The following is a 27,923-nucleotide window of genomic DNA, read 5'->3' on the forward strand; positions in this document are numbered from 1 at the left end:
CAAAGGCAGAAAAGAAACATTAAAGGATTTGTGTTTTGCTGCAGTGTTGTAGACACTCAACTGGAAAACTAGGATTTTTAACAGCCACACAAGTCTGTTTCTGTTAAAAAAAAAACAAGAAGGAAAACTGGAAGATCTTGCATTTTATATGACTTTTTTGGTTTTAAAAAGATCATGTTATGACCTCACAAAACAGCTTTTTCTCTTTTAGTTTGCAAGTTTTTTCATGAAAGTCTGTTTTTTTATGGCTCTCTCTAGAGTAACTCACAGGCATATTTTATTTTATTCTTGGTTTTTCTGAAATGTAAGCATGAGAGTACACTGCAGTAATCTATTTTCGGAGATGCAGCAGGATCATGATTGATTTTTTTTCTTGTTAATTTTATTTTTATTTTTATTTTTTAACTGTAGAAAGAAGAATCAACATGCCCTACTGATGGAACATTGGATTTAGGATGTGAATCTGAGTTAGATGGCACTGAAATGGCTGAGACAAACAATAATAATGGAGAAGAAAATGGTGGTAGGTGATTTAATCTCAATATTAGAGGGCATATTTTGGGGAAAAAAATTTGTTTTCTTCAGGTTTTCATGGTGTGATTTCTAAGCAGTATAAATAATCTTTTGTACTCAGTGGAACTATTTTGAGTAATTCCCTCTCTTTTTTGGCCTTATGAAGGAATCAGGAACGCTAAATGCCTTTATTTGACTTAAGGTTTTAAAAGACAAAGTGTAATGATGTTGGGTGTGTTTTCAGTAGGTAATTTTTTGGCTTACATTTTTTTGTTTAGGGCCCAGAGCTGAAGTATAATTTGCCTTTACCAGGCTTCAGACTGGCAGTTGTCAGATTCAGACATCTCATTGATTTCAGTGTGGACATGCAGGGTTGGTCCCTCAGTAGAGTTCTGGGCAGAGGACAAAGGTTTGTATTTTTTTTTCTTTCAGGCAGAGCTACTCCTGTTTGCCATCATAACATAATGACATCTTGAAGTATCAAATGCTGTGCATTTTTTTCCTCTAAAATAATGGCAAACTGAAACATTGAAATAACTTAAAAATGACAACCTTAGAAATATTTTTTTTTTCATTTTTGAGAGTTAATAATTATTCATAAGGAGAACATCAGTCACATAAAATTACTTTGCAAGTAACAAGAGTATTATTATAACTACACTCATAGTGATTATAAAGTGAATGCTTTATTTAAAAAAAAATCAGACTGTCCAGGACTTCTGAAATGAACCTTCCCTTGATCAGTTCTCTTCTGCTGTCCCATCTCAATCTGTCCCACAGCTGGACTGCTGCCTCCTGTTTTGGCTTACTTGGTATATGGTGAGACGGTGTCCTGTCTACAGCTAGGGCATGAAAAGGCTCAGCTCGTGTTGTTGTTCTGCTACAGACTTCCTTTTTTAGCTTGAGCAGCTTACTTAGCTCCCAGGCTGCACCTTTACAGGACTGATACTGCAGTTTTTGTATTGCTCTCCAGCAGCATTGGAAAATCATAGTGTTCAGTGATAGGAGTAACAGAACTTCCCAAGGCATGTTGTGGGTCTGTCTAGGACTGAAGTTTTGAAGCTCTGTGGAAACAAAGGTCCAGAGTTATTAAAAGTCTCTGCTTCTTCATTTTCTTTGATATATGATGTCTATAATTTAACAGACTCTGCATGTGCAGTGGTTTGATTGCTACATATGTAAGTGAACTTACATATCCTTTAACAATTCCTCTTTGATACTCAGAAAATTTGTTGATTGCAGGAAGAATAGAGCAGTAAAAAGCAGTGTAAATACAGTTAAAAATGCAAAGCAAAAGTTGGTGTTACTTGTCGTAAGCAAATAAAAATCATGGCAAAAAGACCCCAGGCAATTATTTAGGAGTGTTAGGATGTAAATAGGATATTATAGGATGTAAATAGGATGTCATAATTCCAGAAGTAGAAAATTGCTGGGTTTTGACTGGGAGCAGGCTATGTACTATTTTCACAGTTCACAGTAATAAAAATAATTATAGCACTTGTGATGACATAAAAGAGAAGCAGCAAAAAATTTAACATTTTGAAATAGAGCATTAAATTACACCTAGATTGGTTTTAAAGCTGAGAATTTTCCATCATTTTTCATCTTTAACAAATCTTGGAAAACTGCAATATATTTAACATTTTGAAAACAGGACATTTTAATTCTTTTGTCCTGCAATGGTTATCAATGGATATATTTTAAAAAAGTATGTGGGATGGCAATAGTGAGTGTCTGTTGCATATAGAAAAGCCAATGCTTGACACGATCAATTAAGAGTTAAATGCAGCATATATTTAATAAATAGCATATCAGTCAGCTAGTACAGGACATAATTTTGCAAAACATGTTTGATGATATCATTTCTTGAGAGTGCAAGTTTGTTGTTGAAGATATCATTTATATACACTTAGAATTCTGATTTCATTTACAGTGTAGAAGGCTTGGCTTAAAATAGGACCATGCCCAAAAAATATGTCCAGCTTTTGGTGGATTGGAATTACAAATTATTTAATCTGCAAAGTCATAGGAATCACCATCCACAGTAGGCATTTTGCTTTGGAGGATGTGATTTGACCACTCTTCATTCAATATTTTTTTTATGTCAATAATTTTTTGAAAACTATCAAATCTTTCTAGTTTAAATTTATTGGTAATAAATAATAATTGTGATACTTCTTGTGATTGCCTTGTAAATTATTGCAGTTGAACAGCATTAATTTTTTTAGACTTTCAAGCAAAAAAAGAGGTCATATTTATGCAGCAGAAAAATGTGTTCAATAAATCAGTATATCTGAAAAGCATTTAAGAATCACAACAGAAAATAAATTGAACATGAATGAGATGCTTTTGCTAATTAGTCCAATGTAGTTCTTAGACTGTAATTCTGATAGTACTGATTAAGGAATATAGGCAGAGATTTTCCTTTGGGTATAGCACTAGCTAAATGATTACCAGTGTATTGCATTCATTATAGCTGTAAGAAGGAATTGAGGTAAACAGGAAAGGATTTATAAAAGACACATAAGAAGTTCTGTGTGAACAAATACCTCCTTTGTTCTGGGGAATTTAATAGGGATGGTCTCATTAGTTTATGAAAGGTGAGGTGGTGACTTGATCGGTTTGTAAATATTTGAGAATAGTTATTTCTGTAGAAAATATTTGGTCTAACAGACCAATTACACTTTTCACACTAAAGCTGGGGATTTTTTTTCTTTCCAGGAAATTATTCTGTGGCATAAAAGTAGCATTTAGTTCAGTGCAAAAAACACTTCATTAAATTCTCTGACTTGTTTTAGAATATGTGTGATACCTATGAGGATGGGCGTTGCTTGCACATTGAATTCTTAATTGCCCAATTGATTACATTTTTATTTGCCCTTTTCCACTCTGATAGAGTCCAGAAGCCACAGTTCTGACAGATTGATCAGAAATTGTTTAACAAGAGTTTAAAAAATGCCTCTTCAAATGTAGCTGGAAGCAAAAGGATGGAACTGTAAGCAACAGCCTCAGCCCATTTGTGGGCTTTTAGACCAGAGTCTTTCAGAATAAAAGGTACCAGCTGACACTCAGAGAAGAATCACATCATTCCTCAGCAGGCACATTTTTTGCAGTATAAATGCAGGCTACTGAACAATTTTACTAGCATAACAATATAAAAATTCCTAACCCTTATGAAAAAAAGACTTGGCAAAAGCTATTACACCACATCAGTATTGCTAAGTAGACAAGTAGAATGGTCACACCTCAGGATTTTGCAGATGCTGGGGAGAATTTTTCTTTCCCCACCTTCTCCAAAGGCATATGTTAAAGAAACTTGTTATGCTACAGTTGATTTTGTTTGAAATGGGATTTCTAATTGAAGCTCTGTAGCAGTCCCATATCTTTAAAATTCCATTTTCCTCAAATACAGGGGTAGCATGTAAAGATGCTGTGGGTAAAAGAATTAAAATCCCAATTACTGTTGCCTGGGAAAATGATGACTATAATATCCTTTTACCCATCAATAGGATGTTCAGTTCTCAAAAAGCATTTGTCCCTAGGGTTTCTGAAGCCAGGGCTAATCCATCAGCCACGTAGCACAGTTGATTAAAAATGGTCTTCGTGCAAGCCAATGGAATGCACAATGATGTACGTGTGGAGGACACGGCAATTCCTGCTACAGCGTGACTTCCCTTCCCACCTCAGCCCCATCAGGGCTTCTCATGTGTGCCCAAACACCAGCAATGTGTGTCTCTTCTTGAAACACTTTGTTTTTCAGCACTTCCTAGAACTGTATGTTCTTCAACTATGAACATGAAATGGCAGAATTAATTCCTTAGGTTAATTCCTTAGGTAATTTTCTTAGAGATAGCTGACAAAATGATGGACAGCAGAGGATTATGTTCATGCTGAATCCTGAAATTTTGCTTTGTAGCTACTGTGCTTTTGAACGCCTTGTGCTTTTTAGACTAGGAAGCCCTAGATAACTCTATAGCAAAGAGTGTATATTCACCACTGTTTGAAACCTGAGTCCCCATTTGGACATTCAGTTCCTTTCCAGGAATGGAATTCCTGGCGATTCAGTGAAACCTTTTACTGTTAGCATCTTGTCTCTTGGGAATAATATTGGATGATTCTACTGAAAATGTTTGTGACACGTGGCAACATCTGGATGTGAGATAGATTCTTCTAAAAGCAGAAGAGCAGCAATGAAGTAGCAGCTCAAACATAGCATTTTGGGTGACACATCAGCAAGAGAAGTTTTTCACTTTGCTTAGATTTTTTTGGTGTATTTTTCTTTCATCTTCCTGCAACTATAAAATGAAAATATGGTACCTGAGATTGAGCTTAATTTCTTTTGTTTCATGACTTCTTGAAGGCAGTCATAAGAATAAGAGAAGATACTGTGAAGTTTGAGGATGTTTCTCATCTGTTTGTTTTTTTTTTCTGTACATTAGTTAATGAGGTCTAAGAAATTGGTGGCTTAGTGATGACAGGCTGTATATTTTCAGTGGAAAATTTTGACTTGCTTTGGAATAAGGATTCACAGTTTTCTAAGTTTTGTGAAATGTTTGGGCTCAAAAACATACTACTAATAAATGGGATTCAGTGCAAGCTACAAAGCTGATGTGGTATTTGATGTCTTTTTCCAAAAGATACTATTCAATACTATTTATTAATTCACAGTGCTAGTATTGCTTTTCAGAAAGAATATTGCAGTCACTGTAGTACTCTTGATGTATACATCTGTTTTTGCTTGCTTTGGCAAACTCATACAATTAACTAACTCCCAAACTGGTTTTCATTTTCAAGAGCTGATGGCAACAGCCAAGTTCTGAATTGTTCAGTTTTGGCAAGTTGGGCTCTAGAGATCAAAGAGTGATGGAGGTGAATTACTCGATACATCTGTGCTGGCAAAGTGCAACTATTTATGTCAATACAAGTATAGGTCTGTGTCACCAAAGAAAATATTGAATTTTATGGATATTTTAGGGAGAGCTATTGTGTGTATGTTTTCCTGAGGGAGTTCTCTCTGAAATTTCATATCTCCAGAGTGTGTGCATACATTTTATGCTTGAGGTAGACTCTAGTCTTTAGCATATGGCAACAATATTAATTTGTGTTTTGTAATGTGGCTATTAGTAAACAATCCTTCTCATCTGCTGTGGTTACTTTAAAAAAAAGGGAAGTGGACTGCTGTTGATTTTGCTTGTTTGATTTTAAATCAAGATGATCTGACTGAAGTAGAAATTAATTGTGCTGTTTATTTTGGGAAAATAAGCCCTTTACTGGGCAGGAATTTCCCTGTCCATCTAGTTACATAAATCTGTTTACAGTTATTCCTAATAACTTTCAGTGGCAAGGAGACACAATAATTTTTTGTTGTGTTCTTTGTTTCTTTGAAGAAACATGTGTTCTAATATGTTTTACATGGGTGTCATTTATTGGGTGGGGAAGGTAAAAGGTAATAAAAATAATGGAGATAGCCTGTAAAATTTGAAATTTAAAGACAGCATTGCTTATTTTTATAAATTAAAGCCTTTCATAATAATTAACAAAACTAGTATTGGAAAAATGGAAGAGGTTATTTTAAATGGAGTTTGCCAAAAACATTTTTAACATACTCTTTTTGCTACATAATTCTAATTCTATCGTTCATGTTAACAGTCTCTGAACACTCACTAAGGAGGTCTTATCTTCAGAAACCCAGCTGCTCTTCCAGCTCATAACCTAACAGTTTACAGCTTAATAGTTGCTTTTTCTTTATTCCTTCACTCGGTCCTGGCCCTTGAGGAAGCCGATTTAAAGAATGGAGCCTAATTATTCTCCACTAAATGGAAATGCCTCCTGTAGGCTTAAAACCACTCTTGTTTCCTTTTTCTCCTGTAGCAATAATGGTGAATTGTCTTTATTTGCTACCCAAATATTTTCCCTCTATCTGTCACATTCTCTTAAGGTGTTTTTTCCCCCCCTCCCCAGCACCCGGTTTATTTTTAGCATTCTTTTCTGATACAGATTTTCAAGTGAATGTGGATCTGATAATATTCATGGATCTTCAGTGCTTATGGAAAAAGTGGTTGCAGCTTTCCCAAGTTGTATATATGTACAAAGAACACTTTAAATTTGTTTTTCTTTTACGGTGATCTTTGGTTTCCATAGGAAAAATGTCTGTTTTGTTCTTAAGGCGTTGGGTTTTTCACTAGGATCATCAATGACTTCACTTATGTATCTTTCTGTCATATTTTTCCCTTTCTTTATGTCTGACCCATTCAGAGAAAAACGGTTGGACTTTATCCATAGAAATTAAGAAATAATGACAATTTCATGTGGTCACATGCATTTTAATGCAGTCACACTTTGGCACAGATTGATTTAAATTGCTAAGTAGCAGAAGATGTTTTAAAGATTAAATTTATTCAGGGTCTCATATTTGTATTTCATTTCATACAGAAAAAACAATTATTGTTTTTTAACAATATCTTGATTATCTTCTAAATAAACTTGTATGTCAATTTTAGTATTATTTTTTGCTAATAAAATCAGTAGACTCTATAAGTTATTAAGCAATTGTATAATTTAACACAATGTATTTAGATTTTTAATGCTTGTGTCTTCTGCTTTTGGAAAATAGGCAATGGCATTTCTTACTTACTAGAGGGTTAGGTTCATAGCCATGTTTTCTATCAAGCTGGTTCTAAATGGAAATGGAAATTTAATTAAAACATAAAAAGTGACATTTAAAATAGTTTCCTACTATCTTGCTATTTTAAGCTACAAGGTATCTGAAAAAAAATAGAATGTACAGAGTAAGTTTTATGAATGAAGTATAATTTGTTATAAATAAATTAGGTTGAGTTTCTCTAATCACAGTGTCATTTAAAATATTTTAAGCAGCGTATTTCAACCTCATGTATGTATTTCTTTAATCATGAACTACAGGAAAAACTCAGGATTTTTTTCAAAACTCTGAACAAACTAGTTTTGGGTTGCACTAAAGAACACAGCCTGAAGTGAGGTATTCTTTCTGTATCTGTAGGAGAGATTGCAGTGATGGAAAGTTATCGTTTCAGTGGGTTTCAGTTCCAGTTGTTTCACTCACTAGAACAGCCCCTGTTTCTTGGTTTAGCTTTGTTTTAAAAGATTCAAAGGAACAGAGGCAAAATAAACCAATACACCAAAATTATTTTATGCAAAACTGTAGTAATTATAGGAATTAAAAGTATAAATATATTTATATTTATATTTATATTTATATATAAATATAAATTCTGTCACAACTCCAGGTTTATTGTTAAAAGAGAAATTAATGAAAGTAAAAAATTAATACAGAGCTATGCTTATTTTTATTCCTGTTATATCATGACTTTGATGTTTTTGGTTGTGGTGTTGAGCATCATCAGATAGTTGTCAAACCTCTTGAGGATGAGCTTTATCACCAAAATAAGTAGGGGAGACTCCTGGATAATATCCTAGATCACCTTTATGAAAATCTGAATTTCCCATTTCAACAAGAAGGTAATAGGAGTTGCAGTGAATCTGGGGAACAGGAGTAGGTTTATCATGACAGGTCACGTTGTATCTCTCCTGTTTCAGGAGGGGCGCTTAAATTTACCAGTTTCCATTCTTTAGGGATTTTTGAATGTGTTCTCTTCTCCTCTTGTTAACTTTGGGGTTTATGTGCACATGCTATTTCTGGGGTTTCTTCTTCAATTCTTTGACTCTCAATTACTCTTTGACAGTGAAAAAAAGTTTCTTTGAAGGAGAAGACAAAATCTGGGCAATTTGAAATGTCACATTTTTATTTTTATGTAGGTGTTCTTTGTTTCAGGAGCTTAGCTGTTGCAGTGATTTGGATTATATAAACCAGCTATTGTTTGTTTTCTGCTGACACTTTGCAGTTCTTTTACGTTGTCTTATTTGATAGTAAGCTTTGCTAATCATGTGGAAAAGATTGATCCAAACCAGGTGATTCTGTAAACTCAGAACCTGTTTTGTGTTGCACCTTCTTTGGGTATTTTGACAAACCCTGCAAGTATAAGGAAAAAAAAGGACAAAAATCAGTTATAAATCTTGTGATAAAATAGCATTTCTCTTACCTGGTAATGAAAAATTCTAATCTAATATGAGAGTTATCTTGGCATAACAGCAGTGCCATATAGTGTATTTTCTCTTACTGAGGTAAGTTTTAATTACTTTTTCTTTCAGTGCAAAAAAAGGTTTAATATCATATGCATCTTGTGATGGCCATTACTTATTGATAGCTAAACTGTCTGTGTCTTTTTGGCTTACAAACACAAATCAAAGAACATTACAATGTTTCTCCTCAGAAACATTGCTAAAGGCACAGGACTTAGCTACTTCAGGTGTCTGCTCATCCCACTGAAGGATGAGCAGAGAAATAGATTAACATTGGGCTACATTATTTCTGGCACATCTGTGCAGCCTCTTTGAGTGTATTCAGACTATTCTGGTGGTGTGCAAAGTATGGCAAATCTTGGGAAAACATTTACTGCTGCAAAACATTATAGAGAAGGTATGTCAACACACAAACCAGCTTTGAATGCTGCTGGAAGGCAGACTTGGACTGAGTCAGCAGAGTAGAATGGAAGAAAATCTGCTTCATTTCTGGATCCATGCTAATGCTGGTTTAGCTGGGCACTCTTAGGTTACTAGTGAGAGTAATAGTAATGCAAGGCATTAAGAGTGGAAAGGTTTCTACAACCCTTTCAGTTGAGTCTGCTGACCACCAAGACTAATAGGATCCTCCCACTATTCTCACAGCTTTCATATCTGTTTAATAAAGCTGTTAAAAAAAAAATCATATTTTCATTTATTCTTAACCAAGAGACTTTTTTCTGTGTCGCATGCAACATTTATTCAAAAGGCTGTTTAATGCAAGTACTGTAGTATTTGTTAATTAAAGCATGTATTATTTAGAAGGCTGACAAGTACAGCAGCATGTATTACCTGACAAGTATAGCAGCATGTATTACCTGAGAGACCAGAATTCATCTTGCAGGATATTCCAGTCTACCCATTAAACAGCAAAGTGTGTTCTTAGCTTTACCAAGAGGTACTTGTAAAGTAGGTGAGTCTGGCTCCTAAGAAGGCATTACAATCTGGTATGAAGATACATATGTATGAATCTTTTTAGATCCAGGGGTCATCAGTGTCTCTTATATAAATGCTCATTTGGATATCTTATAATCCATTAAAATGTGTTGATGAGGAAGGTAGTTTTTATCTAGTTTCTGTGTGAAATCTGTTAAACTATTTCAGTTACCTTTCAGGACCTGAAAGGCAAAATATGCAAGGCCTCCTGAACTGCATAGAAAGGGTATGATGTGGTACAAATATTAGTGAAGCAGTGCATTTTCTTAGAATATGGCTGGATTTTCAGCTAATGTGGACCTCAAGATCAGCTGAATTTTCTACAGCAAGCTTTTTGTTTTTGAGGCATTTGCTTGTGTTGGTTTATTTTTCCATCCTTATGACTCTCCAAGAAATAGGGAAGGTAACCCCCGTAACAGTATTCTGATTTTTTATTTCTTTTTATAAAGTTTGCCCAAAGCAGACATCTGAGGAAATGTCTTCCAATCGTGATTCAAGCCTTACTAATGCACCGGTGCAAAGCAAGCTAGTATCTTCCTTCCAGCAGCACACAAAGAAAGCACTTAAACAGGTAAGCTTGTATTGACTGATCATCAGTTGGCTTCCCTTTAGCATCTCTGTCATTCCTCTGTGAGTGGGATGTCAGCAGAATTTAAAGAGTCTCTTAAGGATTTTTAGTGTTATGTTTAGTGGCGTTTTGTTGGGGGTTTTGCTATGTTTTTAGCGAGGGTGCAATCCTATTTGTCATGAGTTTGAAGGGGTTTTAAGTGCAGTAAGCACTTAAAGTCAATTTCAAGTAAGCAGAATTCTTTATATTATCACACCCCTGCTTTTCCTATGTAAGCATTTGTGTTGAAAATTTTATGAGGTTGATAATAACTTTTAAAAAACTTTGAAAGAAGTGCTGCAGATAGGAAACACTCTAGGTGTACTTGTTCAGTTTTTCTTTATGATCTGCTAACTAATTTTTTTTCATACTGAATTTGCTACTACAGGGTATAAAAGTGGGGTTGGGTTATTTTTTAAAAAAACTTAGGTTTTGGATGATTTAGGTTCCATGATAAGTATTAAAGCTTGCAAAAGCAGCTGATTATTCAAAGTCACCTATTAGCTGAAAGCATAATAATGTGAAAATTATTTTCCAGCATTGCCAAATTAATTCAGCTTACAGCCAGAAAAATGAAAAATGAAAACTAAAAAGCTAGAATTCAAAAAACCTCTATCATGACCTCTTCTCCATTTGGAGTTGAGACTTTTCTAAAGTGTTAGGATAATGAGGTGATGTTGTAATTTTTCTCACAACTGCTCTCCTAGTTATGCTTAATGAAGATCATGTATTTCATGGGGTAGTTTATTGCTGAGTTCTTTGTTTAGGCTTAAGGTAAGCAAAGCCTGTGCACATCTCCTCTAAACACTTTAGTTTTTCATGCAGGCTGAGTTTAAATCCAATAAAATTAGTAGATGTTTATCATTCACATAAGGTTATGTTCTATTTAGAGGCTTTGAGGACTGAAAAGGATTATTAGATTGGGGTCTTACACGTATTTGTTCAGGAAAATTGAGCAGTGGGCACAAAACAGCTCACTAACCATTAGGATAGTTGTGAAAAATTTACACTTCTTGGAAAGTCTTCTATACAGATCTTTTGGGATCTGTGAACTTCCCTAGGGGTGGAGGGAGTAGGCAAAGGGGAAAGAAGGGAATAAAAAGAGCAAAGCCACAAATGTTTGAACTTCTGTAATTGTTTAAACTCTACCATTTGTCATTTAGCAGATATGTAGCATTGAGAATAATTTTAAAAGGGCAAATTAATCAGAATAGCTTAATTAATATAAAAAGTCATAACATTGATGTGAATCTTTGAAAACATTCCCTAAGGGTTAAAGCAACATCAGAAAGTTAAGTAATCGATAAAAAGAAATTAGTTTTAATTAAGTTGATGGTAATTAGATCCTGTACTTCAGAGTATGAGAGTAGCATTACAGCTATCAGCAAACTGTTTTCTCTATGTACAGTGTGAGACAAATGGGCATTTGTATAGTAGAATAGTAATTTTTTGCTTTGCTTTCTCTTAAAATTTCAGATGTTGGCTACTGCCATATATATACATTGCAGGTTTGTTTTGGTATTGTAGTAGAGGTGAATAAACCTTAACAGTGATTCTATTTATAAAATTGCTGTTAGAAATTTATTCTTTTGCTTTCCAATCTTTCAATTACTTTTATGGATGCATAGTACCTAAAATTCATACTAAGAACCTGTCAGGCCTTTGAATACAGAAGAAACTTTTAGACACACTATGTAACACTCTTACAACCAACACAAACTTCCTGATTCCATGCTAAAATAACAGAGGATAAGCCATCATCATACTCTCAGCAAGTGCTTATAATATATAAATGTATATATACTGTGTATCATATACTGTAATGGGGTCTTCCTTAGCTGTTGCTTTTTATCTCCTGCAAAACAGTCTTCAAAGAATGAAAACCTACAAGTCAGTTTTCAGTTTCCTACTCAATTTATTTAAAACCAGTGTGTTCTTCACATTACTTTGATCTTGTATGTATTTGTTTTGTAACCGCTAAAAATAAAGTGAGAGGGAAGTTGATAATGTGCAGTTCTGCTTGAAGATTTGAGCTGGAAATAGAAGATTTTCACTACTGTTTATCTACTTATTAACTGCTCATATGTAATTCTCTTTAAATTATTATGTGCTGGATTTACATATGATTTGCTTTTTTAAATGAATTCTGGAGATATATTCCTGGGTTTAGGTTGCAATCTCCTGTTTGGCTTGTAACAGCCCACATTTCAGGATGTTCTCATGAAACAAATTATTCACAATGCTGCCTTTCTTGAGCTCTGCAAGGAGCATGGAGGAAATGGAATTTTTGGGCCCTGGCTCTTGGTTTTGACTTCTCTCAGGTAGCAGTGGATTCGGGGTGTTTTGCAGGGACTAAGGAGGTTTGCAGTTGCAGTGGATTTTCATAAGCTCTGTGTCAAAGATCAGCCCTTGTGTCCTCACCTTTCAAAGGCTGGGCTGCCATTTTGGTCTGGAAACTTTCTAGCTTCACCACCTTCCATGGTGTCCTTGTTGGGAAAGAGATTTTGAGTGTTTTACCACTGAGTGTGTTTCGTACTTCCCTTTGATTTCTGACAGAGTTTCAGTTTTCTCTTGTAAAATGCTTACACTTTGGTCTGAGTGTGATATCCCACAAACAAGTTCCTGTTCATGAGGGTATAGACAAGAGCCTACGGTGTAGAGCTGCCTTTTATGCTTGCCTTTCTGATGGCAGATTTTACAGATTTCTGTTTCCCTTGAGCTGTTGGAAGTGCTTGGGCATGTGTGCCCAGCTGTTGCTGATCTTGTACCTTTGAAAAGAAGGCTTATGGCACGCTGATTTCCTATCAGTACTGATCAGTTCCATACTGATTTACCTCATTTTCGCACTCGAGAGTTTTGGCATGTAAGGACCTCTTCCTGGGAAAGTACTGAACTACTCCTGCATCTGCTAGCAGTGGTACATGGTCACACTACTGTGTGCATTATTCTTGCTCTGGACAAGGCTAACTCCAGTATGGACATCAAGTCATGGCATAGTATCTACATGCTTCTGTCTGGTCCAGTTTCTGTTCCATTGACTTGAGGTGATACTTTTTTGTGGAAGTCTTCGCTGTATACAGATTTATCTTTATCAAGATGTTCTTGGAACATTTCTCAGAAGAAAGGATCATACCTGCAAACTGGCCTCACATAGGTAACACTGAGAATGTGTGAATATCCAGGACATTGAGGTGGTGTTAGTGTCTGTTGGACTCTGATAGCCAAGTGTAAGAGCACCTTGCCCGTCAGTGTACCAGGTGGTGCCTGGGTCAGTACCAAGAGAGGAGAAAGAACTTGAAGATGCGCTCTAATGGTGTCTGGGATGATAGTAGACCTCCCAGACATGGAAGAAAATCCTGCCTCCCTTTTGGCACTTTGGAATCAGCACCAAGAAGGGTACCCATAAATTTTCTGTTGGGAGAAGAGAAGGATACTCCATTCAGACTCAGGATCTGAATACAGAACCAGGACATGTCTGAGACTGTGCTGGGCATCCAGATCTCTTTGTAGAGACAGAAACTCCAGAGACAGCAGCCAAGTGGGTTTGGGAGGAGAGAAGCTCAGGAAATAAGGGAATCAACACAAGGTATGTCACTGCCATGGTTTGTTTTGTTTTCCTTAACTTTGGGCTTTGTCTGCATGCTTGGTGGCTGGGTTCATATATGTGCCACTATATAGTTCATAAAGTGGGTAGATGCAGTTTTTTAATGAGAAGGAAAGCACCCATTTGTAGGATTTATTCTTATGATAGAAATGGCAACTCCACACCCTTTTTTTTCCTGTGGATGCTGTCACGCCCCAAGCAGTAATAGAGCAATGGGGAAGTTAGGGTTTAGCTCATATATTGCTTCTGAATTGTAAGACATTAGATGTGTCCAGCTCCAAATAATATTTCAGGCTGACATTTCTACCACAATGTAATTCTTATTTAGAAACCAACCTACAAGAGACTAAATTTCAAGATGGTTAACACTGTAATTTAGCCCTGATTTACCCAAATTCATATAACTGGTTTATCAAGATATGTTTGTTTCATTTTTTTTTTTTTTTTTTTTTTGGACACAGGTGTCCAAGTGTCTAGGTTGACACTGAAGGTAAAATCCTGATCTCCCATGAGGGTGGTGTGAATTTGCTTTCCTGTCTTCAGCTCACACTGCTTACCTTTCTTTGGGAGAAGAGCAAACTCACCAGTCTTACTCCCTCCGCACTCATTCTGTTAGGACTTCTTTCCTTGACTACAGCCAGATGCAGGTTATCTTGAAGCATTTTGCTGTCCATAGGAAGTAATCCAGTATGAGTCTGTCTGTGGTGTCTCTCGTTTGACTCATTTGAGCAACTGCTCCCTCACAACCTCTAATATAAGCCTGATACATTTGCCTGCCCTGCTTTCCCTTCCTCACCCCAAAGAAGCAAAGGTGACAGAAGAGATCATTATGATTTTGTCCTAATCACTTAGAATTTAAATGCAGGGTGTCTTCCTGAAAGGCTCTGAAAATCCACTGTGAACTGAGAGGTATTTTTTGTACTGAATTCCTCGTTATAGAGAGTTTGGTGCAGTTGCTCAGTGTTTCTCCTAACCACCTTCTTATGTTTCATTTCAGATGCAACAAATGTACCAATGCCACAGTTGGAGAATTCTGGCTCCCTAGCTGAAGAATTTGATCAGATGTCTGGCAACATAAGTGATGATTCTTGACAAATTTTCCTGACAACAAATGGAAAAGAAGGAAAACATGTTGCTTTTTGACTTCTAGAGAGACATGGGAAGGGACACTGGAGTTTACAATATTCATTCCGGAAAATGGAAGTTTGAAGATGATAAACTAAACTGATTATCTGATTGCCAAGACAAGTCTAGGGAAGAGGACAGAGAAGCTATGGCAGGGAGACTGCATAAGGGGGAAAAGAAGCTGGGAGAGCAAGAGTTCCAGCAGAAGCTGTTCAGGGAGTACATGCATTGCCCGAAGGCTGGCTGCACGGTATGTCCCTCTAAAGGTCCCTATGCATGGGCAGCACACACCAGCTGCTCAACACAGTGCTTTGGTAAGACCCAAGACAATGTTTGTGAGACTTTCTTCTGGGTCATCCCCGTGGTCCTCAGTCCTTCCCTGTGATGGAAAGAAAGGGACAGGAATCCACACAATCCCTGCTTTTTACTGCTTTTGTTATAAGTGCCTCCCAGTTGCTGGAGCATTCTGCTTGTTTCTCCTCTAGGGGTGTTTGCACGGCAGGTTCCTGCACCTTTTCTGTTTTAATAAATGTATTTTAGAGAACTTCTTATTCTGAGAAATAACTAAAGAATTTTAAAGCACTTTTAGGTGTTGAAGTGTAGTTGCCCCTCTAGCTCCATGTCGGACAATATCCCTCATTTAAAATATGTCCTGGCATGAGCATTACCTTTGTTTAAACCTGCCACTGCAACATAGTGAAATCTTCTTCCCAAATATAGGTTGAAAGTGTTCTCTTCTGTTCTGTAGATGCAGTGGCTTTTTCCAAGTCTCAGGTAGTCAAGCTGAAGATAGCAGCCTAGTTCTAAGCATTGCATTTATCTGTCATGTGTTTCTGTAAGTAGCCTGTCCCTTAAGTAGCCTGGGGAACTATTTCAGATGGATTGGTCATTGCTGTTGTATTAATGAAAATAAAATCACTAGAGACTGGAGTCCCAGTTAAGCTTTTCCATTGGAGTTATGTGATTTTTCCTTGTAGTGACAGTGAATATCTAAGTATCTTCTTTTGGGCCATGTGAAAGGAACAGCTTTTGATTTGAATAGTTTGTAACATGAAATTATATCCAGGTGTCAATGAATCATGCCTTGATTTTGAAGTGCATCCTAGAAAGTGTTGGTCTTTTCAGGGAAAGGCAGGATTTGGAACAGCTCACAACTCTTCAGAGCTCTAGAAAGCCTCCTACAAAATGTTGACAAGCAGTTATCTGCAAATGGTGTTCCAGGAGCTGTTGGGTAGGTCCCCAGAAGTCTGTGTGCTCAGGATGTGTGGGCAAGCAAGAGTACCCAGGCTGAAACAGGATGTCAGGCAGAAAGACATTACACTGCTTACATTGGTGCAATGTAAATTCTCTGAGTGGTAATATGAGAAGATTTTTGATCTGCAGAGTCTAGCCATTAAGCCTCTGCTGTATGCTTTGGCCCCTGTGCAGAGGGTGCTTGAAAATCAACACATCATGGAAAGTGTTGATTACTGTTTTAAGATTTTGTATTGACACTGCTATCTTTGTTTTAATTTGTTTTTAAACTGCTTTCTACAAACTGTTTCCTTACCTACATGTGCTTTGTTGTGCCAAAGAACTCATTTCCCCATAAAACACTTTTCAGCTGATGGATGTTGTTAATTTAATACTACACAAAACATTAAAAAAAACCCCAATTCTTCTCTTTGTTATAAAGCTTTCACTGCGTTGATGCATATGCTATCATCATTCCCATTCACATGCAAGTCAAAACAGACATTGAACAGATCACATGTGTTTTTTGTCCTTTTTTCTGTGGTTGGGAAAGCACCAAAAGCATTACTCTGCAGTCTGTCGTGATCTGCAGCAACTGTAGCTGTGACTGCATTGTTGTAATCCCATAGAAAGTAGTGCTAGCTTGCAGGCGTTCAGACACACATGTGAACAGATAAATCTCCTTGTTCTGCCCCACAAAGGTCCAAGCACTTCAGTTCAGTGTTGGTTAGCACACAGGTAAATGTTCAGTGTTAATGTGTACTGTAGTCCTACAGAAAGCTCTACTGAAAGCCCCTGAGCCCTACTGAAACCTAATGAACAAATTATTTTTTATTCCAAATACAGATGTAACTATCACAAGGTAGGAGAATGGCATGGGACAAGAATAGATGCTTATTTGAGAAGGTGTTAGCAATTGTTTCAAAATAAACCCCAGGTTTCCAAACTTCCATCCTGCTGATTCTGACACTACTTTTCATCTCCAGATGACCAACTGTGTACTCTTGGCATCACATGAACATGTTTAGTGTACTAGTATGGTTGGAAGTAAATTAATTTGCTTTGGAAATGGCATTTTGTGCTTTGTAGTTGTTTCCATAGGACATCTTTATTGTGTTGTAATCTTATGGTTGCATGCTTATGACTGAGTGCTTTGTTTATGTTTAATATAAGAATTAGTGGCATCTAGGAAATAATAATGGGTTTACTATTCATGATTTGTGGTGCTTACTGTTTTAGTTTAACTGCTCTGTCTGTCTGTGAAACAGGTTGCCACTGAGAAATTTTAATTTAACTGAGATGTGGGAATTAAAGGCTCTTAATTTTACTAAACAAAATGAGGGTGACAGAGAAGACAAAGACTGGATTTGGTGGTGGTGTTAAGTGAATCAGTGATAAACCATAAGTCTGTTTCATCTTTGTCAATTTGGGATCCATAACCATGATGTAGAGTTGTTACTTATTTTGTGCAAGAGACTTTGCTCAGTGTATCATAGCCGGTGTTTTCACATGGCAGAATGGAGGCATTCCATAGCTTTGCATTTCTGATCCATAATGTGTGAAATTTCAAAGGTTATGTTTCATTACATGAGTTTCAGAATGTAGACTTGACATTTATGGAACAAGTAGAAATCTGGGACGATGTTGCTTAATGCAACCAAGTGTTACATGTCTTTGTTGATAATGACTTAATTTTTAACATTCTCAGCGTGTCACGCATTTAAGCTCAAATGAAAGTGGTTTTCTGCATTAATGGTTTATCTGTGTGCTCCATTTTTTCATTCTGAGTTTAAAAGATGTGGGAAAGAAAAATAACAAAGAAAATTGCCGAGCAGCAGTAAAATCAGTGCACAGAGGATGACAGTTTGCTTCTGGTGCTCTTTTGGGGAGGTATTTTGCTCCCATCTCCAGTTAACGTTTTAGTTTATATTGTTTCCTTTCATTCCTGCTTGAAAGATGACTTTGAGTTTTTACTGAAGACAGTCAAACATTGTGTCACATGGGTGAAGAAGTCCTTCCTGTGTTAAGATCAACTAAACATGAAATTACTATTCTTAAGATCATATAATGGCATTCATGAAACCTCCAAAATACTGCTATACTCCAGTAGGGATAGAAACTCTCTGAAAAGCAGAAGGAACCTTGCTCTTGTCAACTCTTTATTTAAAAAAAAACACTTGGAATTAGAAGTTCACTGTTAATTTCATGGTGTTTTTCTTTTGCCATCTATCTTCAGAGTTTATGTTTTCTTAATTTTCATCTTTTTATTTTATTTTGAATTCTTTGGATGAAAATGGATTGATAGTTTACTTAAAGATTTCAGCAATAAAAATAACTTCATTAAACCAAATAATTATGCCAAGCACTGTATAATGACCATGGCAGTATTATTCAACAGATGGTCACAGGTTCATTTTTATGAATGGGAATACTGGGAATTCTCCATACTCATTATGTGCGAGAGATTCACAGATGTCCTTTGCAAATCTGCTTGTGAAAGGCTGGATGTAAGTATTATGTTTTGGTGGTAATTTTAAGAGAGCTTGTAATGTTTTAACTTGTATATTACATGAACTTTCATTTCCTTTCATTTTTTAAAATTTATTTGTTGTACAAATAGGATGGTAGTAATGTCTTACAGAATACTACGACAGTGATAAGTTCTAGGTATTTAAAACATGCAGCTTTTTAACTCAAGCATTTAGCATGAAGTGATTGAATGCATTTGAAATGTAAACATAGCATCTCATTAAAGAAAAATATTCTTTATTTAAGCTATCATATGCACTACATGTGTTTTTTTCTAATTTACCATAGTGAAAATGACACCTTACCATTTGGTAAAATCATCATCTGTTTCTTGCAGTTCTGTAGGAAGTCCAGCTAGGAGGTTATATATCTCTAAATATGCATGAGATGGAAAAGGCTGTGTCTGTGAAAGATGACAATGTAGTATGTGTTAGTTACTGTTTCCGTATCTACAGTGATATCTGAAACCATTTTTCTGTGGAATAAGTTACAACATTTCTCATTTTCTTCAGTGCTAGTTATAAATTTGATTTATTTGGCCGTGGTGACTAGGAAAGCACTAAATTAGCTTGGCGCACTAAAAGCTCAGTATAGCAGGCATTTGGTGCATGTTTCACTTGGAGTAATCTCATTGACTTCCCAGCTAAGTAGAATTAATCTTGGGTTACAAGCTTCTTGTCTTATCCTACAGTAGTCTTGTATTCTAAAATGAATGGTCCTCAGGCTAGGTATAGAGAAGTTTTATATTTGTCCTCAGTGGAGACTACAGAGATTGTCCTTCTTTTACACTTAACTCCTTCTGGTGTTTGGCTTCCCTTGAAGCTGGGTGTCAGTCAGCGGTTCCTCCTGCTGCTGGGTTGTCTTGCAAAGACTTGTCTGCCCAAAAATTTCAGATCCTGCAGCTTCGAATTCAGGGGAGAAATTAGCACAAAATTTTTGCGATTAGCTGGGCATATCACAACAAGAATGTCTGTGCAGAATCTCAGCCATCTCTTTACCCTGCGAATCATATGTTAGATTGTTTACTTGTTATCTTTGAACCCTCTTCCCCTGTCTTGTATCTTTCATTTGACAAATGAAAAGACAGAGAGGCATGGGGAAGGTTATGTGCCTATTCTCTGTACACAGGGTTATTCACTGGTAATTCGTTAATTTTGTGTTAAAAGTTTTACTTGGATTTAACATCCATATTGTGGGGAGTTGGGTTTTGGGGGGGATTTTGGGGTTGGGGTTTTTTTTTGGTGTTTTTTTTTGTTTGTTTGTTTGTTTGTTTTTGTTGGTTTTTGGGGTTTTTTTCTTTTTTTTTTGTTTTTGTTCTACAAACTGTCCTTTAGGTGTGTGTGGCTTTTCTGTCAGCTTGATTTTCAGACTTCACTTGGGCCCTTTTTGGTGATCAGTTCCTTGCGCTGTGAAACTGGAGGAGCTGGGGAAGGGACTGGCAGTGAATCAATGCATGTTAGGGAAGAAGAAACCCTGAAAAACAAATGTTTGTCAAAGGGAAATGGTGTCTTTTAGGTTTTTGCTTGACCCTCATATATAGAGGTGCTTAGGCTGTAGCTAGAGAAGTGTGCTATGCCTCGAAGTAAATAGTTCTGGTACCTTTGTCTGCTCCCAGCTGTATTTCCTCATCTGATTGTCCAGGGAGAATCTTGCATTAGTGCTCCATGGGCATGAGTTGGCCTGTGCTTCTTGTAAATGCCAGATCAGTTGCATAAATATGTGCTTAAGGACCACAGGGGGCCCTGCCAGTAACAGAAAAGAAGGTAAGTGGTGCTCCTGACAAATATTGGGTACCGCTGCCCTCAATCCAGCAGCACGTGTCAGCTGAGGTGTACGAACACTCTGTGCCTGTCACTGGTGGTGGATACACTGCTGGTTCCTTTCTCTGTTTCATGGGAGTTCAGTCTAAGCATTGAAAATCAACTGTGAGGCTTGACAAAGAATCTGCCTTTGTCACAGTAACTGTATAAATCATTAAAATGGTGTTTCCATATGGATGCTGGCCACAAGACTGTGAAACCTTGGTGAGGGTGGAAATTGTCTTGGAAAGTCAGGAGGAGGCAGGAGGCAACATGGAGCATTGTTTGGGCTCTAACCATTTGCCTTGGTGGAGAAAATGAGGATGACATGAGGCAAATCAGGCTGTGGGGCACCATGATATGAAGTTGTGTTATATTGGTGTATTGGTGGTGCAGACATTGCCAGTCTTTTCAGTTAATTTTTAATGAACTGTTTCCCACTGTCTCCGTGGTATTACTGTTAATTAAGGATCACCTGATTTGCCACTTAGGTTTGCAGGGTCATTTTGAGGAATTTTGGAGAAATGTTAACACTTTAGAATTTTCTGTCCACAAGTCTGGCTGTGCTTGCTTGATACCAATATGAAATTTCTGTCTCAAAAATGTTTGAAGTAATAGCTGTTCTTTATGGCTTTCTGCTGCTTCTTTGGTTCAGTGTAGATCTGACCAGCTTCCTCTCTTTGTTTGATTTCAAGTGTTCTAATTTGATTTTTATTGCACAGTGCTTACGTGTTCTTTCAGATGTACAATAAAATGGGCTAATCCATGAAATAGCTTCTATGTGGCCTGGTGTATTTTATGTTGTGTAGAGTGTTATTTAGAGGAATAGACCAATATCGATTTCTTTCTTCTCAGAGGGTTTTTTTTCCTCTTATTTAGCTATGTGAACAATTTGGAAAGGTATTACAATCCATTAAAGTTACAGACTTAAACCTTACCGGGCATAAGTCATTCATGCTCATAAACCTATAGGGATAATTCATATCAAATATGTACCTTGTTGATATGGTATTACTTTAATAAATCCCTCAAGTTCATAACACAAATCACAATTGTAAAAATAGAGTGCACAGTAAGAATGGAGAAAAATAGACAGGAGGCTAGAAGAAGTCTGTATTAAGCCCAGCCCATTCTGATTAATTCCAGAATTTTAATGCTTGCAGATGTATTAATTGGCAGGTATTCATATTTTTATGTTTTAAGACCTTTTGAATGATATATAATTTTCCATATAAAGCAGTCTGATGGGTATTTGCTATACCTAATCTGTAGATATTTTCTATTACATTATCAGCCCTGTATTTGATACATTTATGAAACACAAAGCACTACCATTTGTAGAGATTTATTCCTGTATCATTTTCCCCCAGATTTGCCAGAACACCATCATGTTCGTGTTCTGAAGGTTAATGCCCAAAGTCAAACAGACAGAAGCCAAATGCTGCAAGGTTTCCAAGATTAGGACTGATTCCCTTCACGAAAATAAATGATTCCTGCCATGTTCAGTGATTTTGTGCAGCACTACTCACGGCTGAGTGAGTGCATCAATACTGTAGTCCTTACATGCTGTACATACTGATGACACTCTGTGTTAACTTGATTGACTGAGCAGTATACTGGAGAGGATGCACCTGCGAGAGATGTGGAGGCATATATATTTTTATTCTGGTTTTGAAACATTTTGGGTTTACTTTTTTTTTTGGAAGTCTTAGTTTCACATTTCATGGGTTATCATGTTGTGCTGTTAAGGTAGAGCAAACAGTTAGGTTCTTCTTTGTTGTCAAAATGGATTGGAAAATGATCTAAGGTGCATCTTCTTTCTCTATTAAAAAAAAAGGAGAAAAAGCCTGATTTTGTATTTTAAAAGAAAATGACATAAAGAGGACGAGTGTGAAGTCTGGCAAGTCAGTAGCTGTGTAAATTATGCTTATTGTAAGGGATTCAGTTTAATGGTAGAGAAATGTCATGTGTAATTCACTTATAAGCATTATTTTTTGCTACAGTTATATGTTTTGTTATCGTTTTTGTAGGCTTTGAGACAACAGCAGAAAAGAAGAAATGGAGTCTCAATGATGGTAAACAAGACTGTTCCTCGTGTTGTTTTGACACCATTAAAGGTGTCCGATGAGCAGTCGGATTCACCTTCAGGTAAATAGCTAAAGGACCGTTTGCAAGATCAGCTCTGGTCACAGAGCCTTCCTCTGAATCAGATGTGTAGCATACAGATTTTGGAATTGCTGAAATACTATTTCCACTGGGTGGCTTTGTTTAACATCTTTATTTCTTTATCAAGACTCGTGTCTCAAGGATGGAGATTTTTCTTTAATAAAGAGCTGAAGGCACACAGTAAAATGACAATTGGTAATAGCAGCAGCTTTAAAGGAATGCAAAGTAACATTTTGTTTGGCTCTGGAGCTCTAATGGAGGACCACATGCTGGTATTCAATGCCATAAAAAGAGGAGGGGGGGAAAAGCTTCTCCGTGAATGTGAATTTGTGTCTCAGTTCTGCATTGCAATACTCAAATCCTTTTGTTAGCTTTTCTTCTTATACCGTGCTTATCACTGCAGCATAACCTTGACCTTTAGCTCTGGTGATTAAGTTACTTCATTTTAAGAGATTTCTGTGTCTATGTTTAACACAAATTGACAATTGTATTTCCAAACATATCTTTTCTTTAAATGTTTCTTCAAAAAGAAATTATCTTTTTTTCAGCCTTAGGTTGCTTTACTGCCCTATAACTTTTAACTTAAGGTTAAAATATTTTTAAAAATATCTCCTGGGCATTATAGAACTATGTTATTTTTATTAGATCACTGAACATTTTTATTGACTGCAGTGTTCAGTAAACTTTAGTTTTCAGCACTTAATTGATTTATTGAGCTTTTACTTCCAATTCCTCTGATGAGGAGGAATTGTATTGTGACCAGAAAAGTATATTGCTTTTCAGCAAGAAAATGTCAATTTTTTTAAAATCTATTTTTGTTTTGTTTATGGTGTAGGGGGTGCTGAGGGGATTGTTAGTAAAAGTGCAAAAGCATCATATTTGAGGGATTTTACTTTTTCCAAAGGATCGGAATCTAAAAATGGCGAAGCAGATGGTTCTGATAAAGAGATGAAACATGGGCAAAAGTCTCCAACTGGAAAGCAAACAAGCCAGCATTTAAAGAGATTAAAAAAATCTGGTTTAGGTGAGTAGGAGTAAAATAAATATCTTACTTGTAATACTGATATTTTTCTAAACTCTGTGTTCTCTTGGAAAGTTTTATTTTTCTGTTTACCTGTCCCTTTTTCAAACTCAGCAGCTGATCCTTTCTCAAGAAGACATCTTTCTGTCTGCCTGGAAAATCCATGGTCAGTTTTTTTTTCATCCTCAGTGGTTGCTTTTTAAAGTTTGACAGACCTAAGCAATTGCAGGCAGAGAGGTGATTTAGCAAGTAGATTCTGATTGTTATTTAGTGATTTTTTGGGGGTTGGGGGCAGTGTGTAGCAGATATTCTTTCTTCATAGTGAATTTGCTTGCCTAATGTGCATTTATTCCCAGAGATAGTAGCATATTTGCTTACGTGCTTGCCCAATTAGAAGTTAACATTCTCTATTCTTCATTTTCATTATTGCACGTCATATAGAGATTTGGCATAAAGGTTTTGGTTGGCTCTTCTTTGGTTGATTTAGTTCTTCAGCTGGATCTGTAACTATTTTGAAGCTACATCTCTTGAGGGGGTAGATATAGTTTCTGATTTTATTTTCTGTGGGTTTTTTAGTGAGGTTCATGGATCACGTTCTGTAATTAACAAAGAATTTTCTCTGAAGAGATGCTAAGAGTAAATTCCAAATCTCCATGTCATAGGCAGATTTTCCTGCTCTGCATGAAATTTAATTGGAAAAGTTCCCTAGGGAGCACAAAATGTAGTGTTCACTAAGACTCTTGTCTCTGCTTAAGTGAAGTCAAAGAATGACATAACTGTTTCTTTATCTTTACAAAGTACTTCTTGCATTCATTAGAATGCTGAATCATTTAGAGAAGTATTTTGCAATGTGGCCATGTTGGAAAAGATAACAAACAAGCTTTTTGTAGTGCTAAATCCTAGATGTTATTTTATGCCTGTCTTTGTGGGGATAAGATTGTTCTTTATTAATCATCCAGCCTAGTCCCATTTTTATATATAAATGATCCTGTAAAATAGCTCCAAGGCACTTTACTTCCTAAATGCCATAGGAGAGTTGTTCAATGTGCTATTGCCAGTTCCTGGCAGTGTAACCTATAAGCCTTATTGTATCACAGCCTCCCATGCAAGTGTACCTTGGTTTCATACATGATTTTTCTGCAGATTATCAATCAGTCCCATGTGGATAGCTAGTTCTCTGTGTTGATCCAACATCATTATTCAAAATAGACAATACTCCCTCAGTGTTACAGCTTTTGCTATGTAAAGTTATATTCAATGTTAGATGATTTCCTGTCATTTTTCTCTACATTTTAACTGAGATGCATAATTTCAAGTATATATTCCTCCCTATCTTCAGTTATGACATCAACCGTTGGCTCATGATATCAAATGAATTCATTAGGGGTTTTTTGGTGGATTTTGGAAAATAAATCTACTGGCCTTTTGGGACACCACACATGAAGTGCGGGGAACTTTGTATAAGGTTTAAGGGTTTCTGTTCTTGTACCTGTTGAAATGTTTCTCTCATGACACAGCATTTCTTGGGATGCTAGAAATGCAGTTGTAGAGCAGCTTTGAGAACAGGTCCAGGGTCCTGTGTAGTGCACAATTCAGGTCCAGATATTGTTTGATTGTCTGAAACTCTGCTGATCTGCCCAACATTCACGACACGTTGTGTTTGGTAGACTTTCTGAGCTCTGATTTAATAAGATTACTTTTTTTTCCAGATTCTGCCAACTGTGTGATTTCTGTCCTTTTTCTGTTTTCATTTTCATATCTTGATGTAGACCTATGGTGCTGCCATCTCCTTATGGTTAATTCTCTGTGTTGAGGAGTAAACTCTTATTTTCCAAGGCTGCTAGCCTGAGTTTCCCTCTTGTCTTACAGCTTCTATTTCTGATTTGGACAGTGATACCCTTGAACTGTATAAGGGTTCAAAATGTCTTTCTCTGTGGAAAACAACATAAAAAACACTGGCACATGTTTTGTCATAAACTCTTCTCAGAGCTATGATTAGTGATGCAGTAGTGTCATTCTTCCATGCTGCTCCCAAATACTTCACTAAATCTTACTACACACTTGGGACCTGCTATACAGAACCTAAATTAGCCATAGGAAGGGTGCAGGAGAGAGAATTTGTTGTTTTTCTGAACAGATTTTGAGGTTTTTTTTTTTTTTAAGTAGAACTGTGGTGGGCATCCACAGTTGCTGCATACACAGAAGCAATACACACATTTCTTCCAGAAGCTGATAAAGCACCCATAGTATTCTGCATGTGATAAAAGGCCAAATAAATCAGAAATTGTAGATTTGAAGGCCAAATAAGTCAGAAAAGTAGATTTGACTCTTTGTCTTGGGCTTTTAATGCTATGAGAGTATCTTCCACTGAAGGATGTTACTGATTTTGCAGTCATGTATCTTATTTCAGTTTGGATTATCTCTGTGTGTATGCCTTCCCATAGGATATGAAGCTCTAGCTGGGGAAAATGTTACTCTAATTTGAAGTCACTTACAAGATGGGGATATATATTTTGTATTGATTAAAAAAGAGAATATACATACATGCATTAAAATTCAGTACATCATACAACTTGTGTTATGCTCAGGGACTGTGTTCTTTTTACATTTATATTTAGTGGGTGGAACAGATGGTGAGGATAGTTTATTGTGATGCATTCATGAAAATGGAAATTTCTTCCATGCAATTGTCCTGTATAACAGGGCATTCATTTGTTAGTAATGGAGTCTTAGCTGTACTGAAATTGAGTATGTTAGAAATATGTTTTGGAAAAGGTTATCCTGTGCTGAGTGCAAAGTATTTCTTGTCTCATTCAGTTACTATCAGCTGCTGAAAAATAAAATAAAATTACAAGGATGTTTACAGGAGGCTGTGACTGAAGTAGAGCTTTTAGAATTTACAAATCTTTATTTTCTTGCATATTTATATTTTGTAGTTACAGACTTTCAGGGAAGAGACCACAATAGGTCCTCTAAGAAATCCAAAGCATGGTTGCATTCCTTCTATTGTGGTTACTGTTAAGTAGCTTGTAGCATTTGAGACATTCCTAATAGTCAGTATGCCCAAATTTTTTTCATTTTTAAAATATATTTAATCTTCTTAACGTGTCATTTTAATTGTTGTTGAGAAGATCCTATGTAAATGCCAAAGCTATCATTCATCATAGCAGTGGAATAATCTTTTAATCACTTTTTTAGGGTTTCTGATGGAGTTCGTGTTTTATATAGTTCAGACCCCTCTTACACCATTTTTGAAATATTTGAAAGTACAACAAACTGAAACCTGAAGAAGTTTCCTGGGAGGGGTTAGAAGCTTTTGAGTTTTTCCAGCCATCTGGACTTTGATATGTTAAGACTTAGAGGAAAGAAATGATTGTAGCAGAATATATACCTTGAAGCAGATAGCTCTTTAGGAAACTTTAAAAAGTATTTTCTAAATATTATCCTAGAAATACTAACAAAATCAGACCAGACAGGATCTCCAGTGGTCATCTAATTTGTTCATCATATGTCAAAGTCAGATATGCATCTGTCATTATTGACAGGTATTTGTCTAACATATTCTGAAAATATTTTGATGGAGACTGTAATATCTCCCTATGGATTTAATTCAGCATCTCCTTGTTCTTGGTGGTTGAAAGCTTTCTTTTCTCAGTATCTTAACAGATATATTTCTTGCTGTGCAAGAGTTTATGATAGCCTTTCTGTCCACTGTGTAAAGTAAGAAGATATTATTCTGTAGTGCTGTGCATGAGCCATGTGTTTACTTCCCTTTCCTTCTGCTGAGCCTTTATCTTACTCCTGTGTTTCTATCGTTCCTCTCATACCTTGTTTACTAATCTCACAATTCCTGCTGCTGCCTTCTGTGTTTTGATCATTTTAGATCTTAGTTCTTAGGAAAATTCTGAAAAATTCTTCTGTTTTTTGTTTTTAATGTTTTCAAGCATTAACATATTAAATATTCTCATCTCTTTGATCACTCTCTATTCACACAGGTTTTAGCAGGTGCAATGGGACAAGTTCTGTAGGCCATAGGGCACTGCTGATGGCAAAAGAGAAGCTGTCCATAATTATTGATTCACATCAGCCTCATCAAGCAGCCTTTTCCTTGAAAATAGGTGCTTGTATAATTATTGTTGATGACATGACAGGATTATTTTCTGTGGCTGTTGAGTTGGTCTCGAGCTGGAAGTAAGAATATGTCATCTGTGAGGTTTACTGGAACATAAGAGG

At 36.3% G+C, this 27,923-nt stretch overlaps 1 protein-coding gene and 1 long non-coding RNA gene across 2 annotated transcripts in view; both read left to right on the forward strand.

Annotated features, from left to right (window-relative positions):
- The window catches only part of ASXL3 (ASXL transcriptional regulator 3), a 124,656-nt gene that overhangs the window by 57,826 nt on the left and 38,907 nt on the right, over positions 1–27,923 (forward strand). Inside the window, exons 4-7 of the mRNA XM_066562794.1 lie at positions 412–523; positions 10,056–10,177; positions 22,534–22,651; positions 23,574–23,693. Coding sequence (XP_066418891.1) covers positions 412–523; positions 10,056–10,177; positions 22,534–22,651; positions 23,574–23,693 — 472 coding nt within the window. The remainder of the gene's footprint in view (positions 1–411; positions 524–10,055; positions 10,178–22,533; positions 22,652–23,573; positions 23,694–27,923) is intronic.
- Positions 13,157–17,125, forward strand: LOC136564637 (uncharacterized). Its single transcript, XR_010784735.1, has 2 exons — positions 13,157–13,799; positions 14,815–17,125. It is a non-coding gene; the product is annotated as an uncharacterized lncRNA (long non-coding RNA).

Source organism: Molothrus aeneus, chromosome 1 (genome assembly GCF_037042795.1).
Source record: "Molothrus aeneus isolate 106 chromosome 1, BPBGC_Maene_1.0, whole genome shotgun sequence".
In the NCBI taxonomy this organism is placed as follows: Eukaryota; Metazoa; Chordata; class Aves; order Passeriformes; family Icteridae; genus Molothrus; species Molothrus aeneus.